The sequence below is a fragment of the Oncorhynchus mykiss genome, chromosome 26, assembly GCF_057628025.1.
Source record: "Oncorhynchus mykiss isolate SJ-2025 chromosome 26, ASM5762802v1, whole genome shotgun sequence".
In the NCBI taxonomy this organism is placed as follows: Eukaryota; Metazoa; Chordata; class Actinopteri; order Salmoniformes; family Salmonidae; genus Oncorhynchus; species Oncorhynchus mykiss.
Window position 1 is genome coordinate 45,395,811 of NC_143047.1, and position 10,737 is coordinate 45,406,547.

Genomic DNA, 10,737 nt, shown 5'->3' on the forward strand with positions numbered 1-10,737 from the left:
TCCGGCTGGCTCCTCCGGCGCAACGTTGCCTGGGCGCCCATCTGCGGCCTGCTAGCCGTTGGCTATCTCATCGGCTGCTATCTGAATAGACAATCGGACAATTTTTTAAAAATTTGTATTTATTTATTTTTCTTCTTGGGCCTCTATAACTATATCTATTGTTTTTATTTTTGTTGTTGTTGTGTGATTTGGATTAATCCCCTCTACCACACGGAAACCCACTAATCTACTGAAGGAACGCAAGAGTTGGCTAATAACAGACCTCCATTCTATGCTAGCTTGCTCCTATGCTAGCTTGCTACCGATTTAGCTGTCTAAATCGCCGTGACCCCCAACCAACCTCTCCACTCACTGGACCCTTTTGATCACTCGACTGAGCATGCCTCTCAATGTCAATATGCCTTGTCCATTGCTGTTCTGGTTAGTGTTTATTGGCTTATTTCACTGTAGAGCCTCTAGTCCTGCTCATTATACCTTATCCAACCTATTAGTTCCACCACCCACACATGCAATGACATCTCCTGGTTTCAATGATGTTTCTAGAGACAATATCTCTCTCTTCATCACTCAATACCTAGGTTTACCTCCACTGTATTCACATCCTACCTTACCTTTGTCTGTACATTATACCTTGATGCTATTTTATCGCCCCCAGAAACCTCCTTTTACTCTCTGTTCCAGACGTTCTAAACGACCAATTCTTATTGCTTTTAGCCGCACCCTTATTCTACTCCTACTCTGTTCCTCTGGCGATGTAGAGGTTAATCCAGGCCCTGCAGTGCCTAGCTTCACTCCTATTCCCCAGGTGCTCTCTTTTGACGACTTCTGTAACCGTAATAGCCTTGGTTTCATGCATGTTAACATTAGAAGCCTCCTCCCTAAGTTTGTTCTATTCACTGCTTTAGCACACTCTGCCAACCCGGATGTTCTAGCTGTGTCTGAATCCTGGCTTAGGAAGACCACCAAAAATTCAGACATTTTAATTCCAAACTACAACATTTTCAGACAAGATAGAACTGCCAAAGGGGGCGGTGTTGCAATCTACTGCAAAGATAGCCTGCAGAGTTCTGTCCTACTATCCAGGTCTGTACCCAAACAATTTGAACTTCTACTTTTAAAAATCCACCTCTCTAAAAACAAGTCTCTCACTGTTGCCGCCTGCTATAGACCACCCTCTGCCCCCAGCTGTGCTCTGGACACCATATGTGAACTGATTGCCCCCCATCTATCTTCAGAGCTTGTGCTGCTAGGCGACCTAAACTGGAACATGCTTAACACCCCAGCCATCCTACAATCTAAACTTGATGCCCTCAACCTCACACAAATTATCAATGAACCTACCAGGTACCTCCCCAAAGCCTTAAACACGGGCACCCTCATAGATATCATCCTAACCAACTTGCCCTCTAAATACACCTCTGCTGTTTTCAACCAAGATCTCAGCGATCACTGCCTCATTGCCTGCATCCGTAATGGGTCAGCGGTCAAACGACCTCCACTCATCACTGTAAAACGCTCCCTGAAACACTTCAGCGAGCAGGCCTTTCTAATCGACCTGGCCGGGGTATCCTGGAAGGATATTGATCTCATCCCGTCAGTAGAGGATGCCTGGATATTTTTTTTTAAATGCCTTCCTAACCATCTTAAATAAACATGCCCCATTCAAGAAATTTAGAACCAGGAACAGATATAGCCCTTGGTTCTCCCCAGACCTGACTGCCCTTAACCAACACAAAAACATCCTATGGCGTTCTGCATTAGCATCGAACAGCCCCCGTGATATGCAGCTGTTCAGGGAAGCTAGAAACCATTATACACAGGCAGTTAGAAAAGCCAAGGCTAGCTTTTTCAAGCAGACATTTGCTTCCTGCAACACTAACTCAAAAAAGTTCTGGGACACTGTAAAGTCCATGGAGAATAAGAACACCTCCTCCCAGCTGCCCACTGCACTGAAGATAGGAAACACTGTCACCACTGATAAATCCACCATAATTGAGAATTTCAATAAGCATTTTTCTACGGCTGGCCATGCTTTCCACCTGGCTACTCCTACCCCGGTCAACAGCACTGCACCCCCCACAACAACTCGCCCAAGCCTTCCCCATTTCTCCTTCTCCCAAATCTGCTCAGCTGATGTTCTGAATGAGCTGCAAAATCTGGACCCCTACAAATCAGCCGGGCTAGACAATCTGGACCCTTTCTTTCTAAAATTATCTGCCAAAATTGTTGCCACCCCTATTACTAGCCTGTTCAACCTCTCTTTCGTGTCGTCTGAGATTCCCAAAGATTGGAAAGCAGCTGCGGTCATCCCCCTCTTCAAAGGGGGTGACACTCTTGACCCAAACTGCTACAGACCTATATCTATCCTACCATGCCTTTCTAAGGTCTTCGAAAGCCAAGTCAACAAACAGATTACCGACCATTTCGAATCTCACCATACCTTCTCTGCTATCTGGTTTCAGAGCTGGTCATGGGTGCACCTCAGCCACGCTCAAGGTCCTAAATGATATCTTAACCGCCATCGATAAGAAACATTACTGTGCAGCCGTATTCATTGATCTGGCCAAGGCTTTCGACTCTGTCAATCACCACATCCTCATCGGCAGACTCGACAGCCTTGGTTTCTCAAATGATTGCCTCGCCTGGTTCACCAACTACTTCTCTGATAGAGTTCAGTGTGTCAAATCGGAGGGTCTGCTGTCCGGACCTCTGGCAGTCTCTATGGGGGTGCCACAGGGTTCAATTCTTGGACCGACTCTCTTCTCTGTATACATCAATGAGGTCGCTCTTGCTGCTGGTGAGTCTCTGATCCACCTCTACGCAGACGACACCATTCTGTATACTTCTGGCCCTTCTTTGGACACTGTGTTAACAACCCTCCAGGCAAGCTTCAATGCCATACAACTCTCCTTCCGTGGCCTCCAATTGCTCTTAAATACAAGTAAAACTAAATGCATGCTCTTCAACCGATCGCTACCTGTACCTACCCGCCTGTCCAACATTACTACTCTGGACGGCTCTGACTTAGAATACGTGGACAACTACAAATACTTAGGTGTCTGGTTAGACTGTAAACTCTCCTTCCAGACCCATATCAAACATCTCCAATCCAAAGTTAAATCTAGAATTGGCTTCCTATTTCGCAACAAAGCATCCTTCACTCATGCTGCCAAACATACCCTTGTAAAACTGACCATCCTACCAATCCTCGACTTTGGCGATGTCATTTACAAAATAGCCTCCAATACCCTACTCAACAAATTGGATGCAGTCTATCACAGTGCAATCCGTTTTGTCACCAAAGCCCCATATACTACCCACCATTGCGACCTGTACGCTCTCGTTGGCTGGCCCTCGCTTCATACTCGTCGCCAAACCCACTGGCTCCATGTCATCTACAAGACCCTGCTAGGTAAAGTCCCCCCTTATCTCAGCTCGCTGGTCACCATTGCATCTCCCACCTGTAGCACACGCTCCAGCAGGTATATCTCTCTAGTCACCCCCAAAACCAATTATTTCTTTGGCCGCCTCTCCTTCCAGTTCTCTGCTGCCAATGACTGGAACGAACTACAAAAATCTCTGAAACTGGAAACACTTATCTCCCTCACTAGCTTTAAGCACCAACTGTCAGAGCAGCTCACAGATTACTGCACCTGTACATAGCCCACCTATAATTTAGCCCAAACAACTACCTCTCCCCCTACTGTATTCATTTATTTTGCTCCTTTGCACCCCATTATTTTTATTTCTACTTTGCACATTCTCCCATTGCAAATCTACCATTCCAGTGTTTTACTTGCTATATTGTATTTACTTTGCCACCATGGCCTTTTTGCCTTTACCTCCCTTATCTCACCTCATTTGCTCACATCGTATTTAGACTTGTTTATACTGTATTAGTGACTGTATGTTTGTTTTACTCCATGTGTAACTCTGTGTCGTTGTATGTGTCGAACTGCTTTGCTTTATCTTGGCCAGGTCGCAATTGTAAATGAGAACTTGTTCTCAACTTGCCTACCTGGTTAAATAAAAGTGAAATAAATAAAAAATAAAATAAAATAAAAATGTATCACTCCAGTGTTAATCTGCTAAATTGTAATTATTCGCTCCTATCTCATGCCTTTTGCACACACTGTATATAAACGTTCTTTTTTCTACTGTGTCATTGACTTGTTTGTGTTATTGTCTTGTTTATTGTTTACTCCATGTGTAACTCTGTCTGTCACACTGCTTTGCTTTATCTTGGCCAGGTCGCAGTTGCAAATGAGAACTTGTTCTCAACTGGCCTACCTGGTTAAATAAAGGTGATCTGGCCTCCCTGGTTAAATAAAGGTGATCTGGCCTACCTGGTTAAATAAAGGTGATCTGGTCTCCCTGGTTAAATAAAGGTGATCTGGTCTACCTGGTTAAATAAAGGTGATCTGGTCTACCTGGTTAAATAAAGGTGATCTGGTCTCCCTGGTTAAATAAAGGTGATCTGGTCTACCTGGTTAAATAAAGGTGATCTGGTCTACCTGGTTAAATAAAGGTGATCTGGTCTCCCTGGTTAAATAAAGGTGATCTGGTCTCCCTGGTTAAATAAAGGTGATCTGGTCTCCCTGGTTAAATAAAGGTGATCTGGTCTACCTGGTTAAATAAAGGTGATCTGGTCTCCCTGGTTAAATAAAGGTGATCTGGTCTACCTGGTTAAATAAAGGTGATCTGGTCTCCCTGGTTAAATAAAGGTGATCTGGTCTCCCTGGTTAAATAAAGGTGATCTGGTCTACCTGGTTAAATAAAGGTGATCTGGTCTCCCTGGTTAAATAAAGGTGATCTGGTCTACCTGGTTAAATAAAGGTGATCTGGTCTACCTGGTTAAATAAAGGTGATCTGGTCTACCTGGTTAAATAAAGGTGATCTGGTCTCCCTGGTTAAATAAAGGTGATCTGGTCTACCTGGTTAAATAAAGGTGAAATAAAACAAGTAATACAAATATATATATATATATAGTCTCTGGTAAAAAATAGTGTCCTATATAGTTTATATAATTTTTACTAGCATTAAATGTCAGGAATTGTGAAAAACTGAGTTTAAAATGTTTTTGGCTAAGGTGTATGTAAACGGTACATTTGAGCAGCGTACAGGACAAACAAACTGGTTCAACGTTGGTTTAGTGGAAAAAATATTAAAACGACTACAGGCAATGTATTGGAAGACTTCTAACAGATTTTGTTCTTAAAATAGCAGAAAAGTAAGATTGCTAATATTTCTGAAATCATAATATGTACGTCTTCATGACAGAAGTTAAAAGATATTATATCCCAGAACCCTTCTGTGATCTCTTTCTCTCTCTCAGACACACACAGGTGATATATAGGTGGTTGTAAATGTTGACATTGACAGTGATAAGTACTATTGTTGATATTTGGTTCAAGGTCTTAAAAGTCAGACTTATTTTCTGTTTGTAACACTTCATGACACATCACTGACAGAAGGAAAACGGTTGCCATGAGAGTGATGCCAACAACACAGGAAACCACAGAGAAAGCAGCTGTGCTACTGACATGCTGAGACCCATGAAGTCAGACAGCGGCCCTCCCACCGATGCTCCACCCACTGCTAATCAACCGTCAGAGACGGAAGAGAAAGTGATAAATCTCACTGGCTCTTTTTCCTGGTTCGTTTGAAGTCAACGAAATAAGCAGAACAGACCCAGCTACTATCGCAATTGGTGTTTATGGGAGAACTACCCCTTAAGCAGAGCCTGGAACGGTGACCAACGTAAATGGACAACGGTAAACGGCGTCTTAATTTACCTGAAACGTAATAAAGCCCTTTAAAAAAAAAAAACAGTAATTGACATTCAGAGAGCTGACATTCTGAGCCTCAGATTGTTAGAGTAACTTATCTCTGTCAGACTTCTATACACCCTCTTTGATACAATCTTACCCAAATGCATGATGGGGGTCTGCCACAACTTCTGGACCCAGCGCCCCCCACCTGACGCCTATGATGCCCAGCCCCTCATCGCTAAACAATGGTGAGCCACAGAGGGAGAGGGGTGGGGGGGGGGGGATTTCTCTTCTAAACATCGAACATTCAAATCAAATCTAGTGCATGATGTTGATTGATTGTATATAGTATGATGAAGTGAACATAGTTCATATGTAAAAAGAAAAAACATCTTATATCTTACTAACTGTAAAATATATTAACTTCCATTGTGAATTTAAACCAACGTAAGGAGTAATGAATCAATTAGAGAAACAGTGGTCAGACACTGACAGGAGATGTATTTTTCTCAACCTTGTGTTTTCAGCAGTACTGATGATGGCCAGAAGGGGGCGGACAAAACACAGCTCAAAAAGAGACGCTGGTGTAGCTGCCTTGGCCTGTTTTTGTTCCTGGTCGTGATGATGACTGTGGTCATCCTGGAAGTTGACCTCAAAGAACGGATCTCACCTTCAACAACCAAGCCAGCAGCAAACATGTCAGTTGCGATTCTGGCCGCTCCTCCCCCGTACGTGTCCCGAGGACCGTACCATGTACAATACCCACATGAGTACTCCTTCATCCTGGATGAGCCAGAGAAATGCCGGGAGCAGAACCCCTTCCTGGTTCTGATGGTGCCAGTGGCGCCCTATAACAGGGAGGCCCGTGAGGCAGTCCGCAGGACTTGGGGCAGTGAGAGGCAGGTACTGGGCAGAGAGGTCCGTCTGTTCTTCCTGCTGGGACTGCCCAGTGGAGAGGAGACAGAGCAGCTCCAGGAGAAGGTGCTGCAGGAGAGCAAAGAGCACCAGGATCTGCTGCAGAGCGACTTCATAGACAGCTACAAAAACCTGACCATCAAGACCATGGTGATGATGGAGTGGCTGAGCTCTCGCTGCCCCAACGCCTCCTACGCCATGAAGATCGACTCAGACATGTTCCTCAACGTGAACACCCTGGTCAACATGCTGCTTCACGCTCCAACGCAGAACTACCAGACTGGACTTGTGGCCCAATGGGCCGCTGTTCTAAGAGACCATAACTCCAAATGGTACCTTCCAAAGGAGGTGTTTCCTGAACCGGTATACCCACCTTATGCTCTGGGCCTGGGCTATGTCTTCACCTTAGACCTCCCCAGGAAGCTGGTGGAGGCGTCCAGGCATGTTAAAGCCGTCTACATAGAGGATGTGTATCTGGGACTGTGTATGAGACACCTGGGCATCCGGCCTACTGACCCCCCCAGTGGAAACCTCTTCCAGGTTTTCCCTGTGGCTTATGACCGCTGCACCTACTCACGGCTGATAGCCACCACCACACACAGTATCACTCACCAGGTCAACGCATGGACAGACCTACACAAACCTGGTCCTCCCTGCTGATCTCATACAGTAACAGACTGACTGATGTACCAATCACTTCCTCGTTGTTTGTTCATACACTAACTAACTAACAAACAAAAAACAAAGATGGAGACACCTCCAGGGGATGGGGAAAGGATATACTGTGCATTTGGAAAGTATTCAGACCCCTTGACTTTTTACACATTTTGTTATGTTACAGACTTATTCTAAAATGGATTAAATTAATTTTAAAAAACTTCAGTAGCCTCACACAATACCCCATAATGACATCACAATACCCCATAATGACATCACAATACCCCATCATGACATCACAATACCCCATCATGACATCACAATACCCCATAATGACATCACAATACCCCATAATGACATCACAATACCCCATAATGACATCACAATACCCCATAATGACATCACAATACCCCATCATGACATCACAATACCCCATAATGACAAAGCAAAAACAGCATTTTTGAAATGTTGGCAAATTTACAAAATTGCTATGAGACTCAAAATTGAGCTCAGGTGCATCTTGTTTCCATTGATCATCCTTGAGATGTTTTTACAACTTGATTGGAGTCCACCTGTGGTAAATTCAATTGATTGGACATGATTTGGAAAGGCACACACCTGACAGTGCATGTCAGAGCAAAAACCAAGCCATGAGGTCGAATTGTCCGAGCTCAGAGACAGGATTGTATCGAGGCACAGATCAGGGGAAGGGTACCAAAACACTTCTGCAGAATTGAAGGTCCCCAAGAACACAGAGGCCTCCTTCATTCTTAAATAGAAGTTTGGAACCACCAAGACTCTTCCTAGAGCTGGCCGCCAAGCCAAACTGAGCAATCGGTGGAGAAGGTCCTTGGTCAGGGAGGTGACCAAGAACGCGATGGTCATTCTGACAGAGCTCTAGAGTTCCTCTGTGGAATGACAATGATCTCTGCAGCACTCCACCAATCAGGCCTTTATGGTATGCTGTGGGGATGTTTTTTCAATGCCAGTGACTGGGAGACTGGTCATGATTGAGGCAAAGATGAACGGAGCAAAGTACAGAGAGATCATTGATGAAAACCTGCTCCAGAGCACTCAGGCCCTCAGACTGGGCTTACGGTTCACCTTCCAACAGGACAACGACCCTAAGCACCCAGCCAAGACAATGTAGGAGGGGCTTCGGGACAAGTCTCTGAATGTCCTTGACTGGCCCAGCCAGAGCCCAGACTTGAACCCGATCAAACATTTCTTGATAGATCAAAAAATAGCTGTGCAGCAACGCTCCCCATCCAACCTGACAGAGCTTGAGAGGCTCTGTAGAGAAGAATAAGAGAAACTCCCCAAATACAGGTGTGCCAAGCTTGTTGCGTCATACCCAAGAAGACTCAAGGCTGTAATCACTGCCAACGGTGCATCAACAAAGTACAGAGTTAAGGGTCTGAACACATTCCAAAGGCACTGTATACCTCGGTGAAGAACATTAACACCCTGAATGACCAGGTTCTTCACGCTACGTCCTTTGGGAGAATGTTGTTTTTCTCTGAACCGAGGCAGACACCTTGCTACACCGGTTTTTGATTCCTAAGGCTTTTTTTTAAACAAAGACTGAGAGCAGCAGTTATCTGTCTAACGTGGACATGGTGATGGACTGGACAGAACTAAGAAATGGATGCAATGGGTTGGGTCTGTCTGTGGTGAATGTGTGTACTACACTGAAGCAGCAGAAACCCAGAACAAGTTAAACAGGTTCATCATAATAGAGACTAGTTGGCAGTGTTTAGACAGGCAGCCCAATTCTGATCTTTTTCCCACTAATTGTTAATTTGACCAATCACATCTCTTTCAGAGCTGATGTGATGGTGTAAAGACTAAACACAGCCGCTACATTGCACTTAATAATCAGCTTTGCCCCTTTTCCCAGCGCAAACTGTAACAGGTTCATTTGACCCAGCTTCTCACAACAGGAAAAAGAATACTGGAGCACCAGGAAATTTATATTATAACTTTTTGGGTTGTTGTAGGGGTTGATATAGTTTTCGTGAGGGAAAATCAAGTTTGAAATGTTAAACCGGAAATGACAAACTTCAGAAGCCTGTTTAAACCACTAAAATTGGCATTTCCTGCTCCGCAGGAAAATGATCTGTGACAACAGAGTGATCAAATATATACCGTGCTTCTACACCTGCATTGCTTGCTGTTTGGGGTTTTAGGCTGGGTTTCTGTACAGCACTTTGAGATATCAGCTGATGTACGAAGGGCTATATAAATAAATTTGATTTGATTTGATATCAGATCTGTATCAGTTAGTGATGGAAATAAGTGAAGGGGATCTGTGAAGGCTTTGGCTGTAGAGTCAATAGACCAGGATGAAGGGTGTCATTTGGGGCCAAGCGCTGTCACCAAAGTCACAAGTTTTTATTTTTTAAATTTAACTAGGCAATTCAGTAAAGAAACCTATTGTTATTTACAACGACGGCCTACACCGAACAGACCCAGATGACACTGGGCCAATTGTGCGCCGCCCTATCGGACTCCCAATCACGGCCGGATGTTATACTGCCTGGAATCAAACCAGGGTGTCTGTAGTGACGCCTCAAGCACTAAGATGCAGTGCCTTAAACCGCTGCGCCACTCAGGGGCCCCAAGTGAAGTAGCTTTGTATGAGCTGTAGTTTTTTTTATATGTGGTGGAAGGAGGAAGTTTCGGTCGAGCGATCAGGAAGAAGATGATGCTTGCACTCATTTTGCATTTCGCAGGGTCAGAGGGAATGTGGTTTGCCTGAGAGTTTGTGCCAACTGCATTGAAGACAGCTGAGACGGCACACTAAGGCGTTCCTATCACTTCCTCCTTCGTTCCTGCCAGAGATGTAATCTGCTGAATTTGTAATAAATTTCCACTTTGATTAAAATGTTTTGATCAGTTTTATGATATGTTACTGCATTTTTATTAGAAGAGAGGTAAAACACACAAACAAATATTTATCTGACCAAAGGGCCTGTTGCTCAGATGATGTTTAGGCTACAGTGTGATTATACCAGGGCTGATGTTAGACCGGGGCTGATGTTTAGGCTACAGTGTGATTAAACCAGGGCTGATGTTAGACTGGGGCTGATGTTTAGGCTACAGTGTGATTATACCAGGGCTGATGTTAGACTGGGGCTGATGTTTAGGCTACAGTGTGATTATACCAGGGCTGATGTTAGACTGGGGCTGATGTTTAGGCTACAGTGTGATTATACCAGGGCTGATGTTAGACTGGGGCTGATGTTTAGGCTACAGTGTGATTATACCAGGGCTGATGTTAGACTGGGGCTGATGTTTAGGCTACAGTGTGATTATACCAGGGCTGATGTTAGACTGGGGCTGATGTTTAGGCTACAGTGTGATTATACCAGGGCTGATGTTAGACTGGGGC

General features: G+C 44.5%; 1 protein-coding gene across 2 annotated transcripts; it reads left to right on the plus strand.

Annotated features, from left to right (window-relative positions):
- Nucleotides 1-5,466: 5,466 nt before the first annotated feature.
- LOC110518908 (beta-1,3-galactosyltransferase 1) lies at nt 5,467-10,230 on the plus strand. 2 transcript variants are annotated; one of them, XM_036981623.2, is made up of 2 exons: nt 5,467-6,019; nt 6,299-10,230. In XM_036981623.2, the coding sequence occupies exons 1-2, from the start codon at nt 5,937-5,939 to the stop codon at nt 7,344-7,346; spliced, it is 1,131 nt and encodes a 376-aa protein (XP_036837518.2). In that variant the 5' UTR covers nt 5,467-5,936; the 3' UTR covers nt 7,347-10,230. The 2 variants fall into 2 exon arrangements, with proteins under 2 accessions (XP_036837518.2, XP_090079382.1); XM_090223256.1 differs by having other exon boundaries at nt 5,643-6,019; nt 6,302-10,230.
- The last annotated feature ends 507 nt before the right edge of the window (nt 10,231-10,737 follow it).

Bases quoted from the DNA above. Each gene is read 5' to 3' on its own strand.
- LOC110518908 (XM_036981623.2), top strand. From the start codon at position 5,937: ATGATGGGGGTCTGCCACAACTTCTGGACCCAGCGCCCCCCACCTGAC. The intron at 6,020-6,298 runs GTGAGCCACAGA...TTGTGTTTTCAG, and splicing joins CCCCTCATCGCTAAACAATG to CAGTACTGATGATGGCCAGA.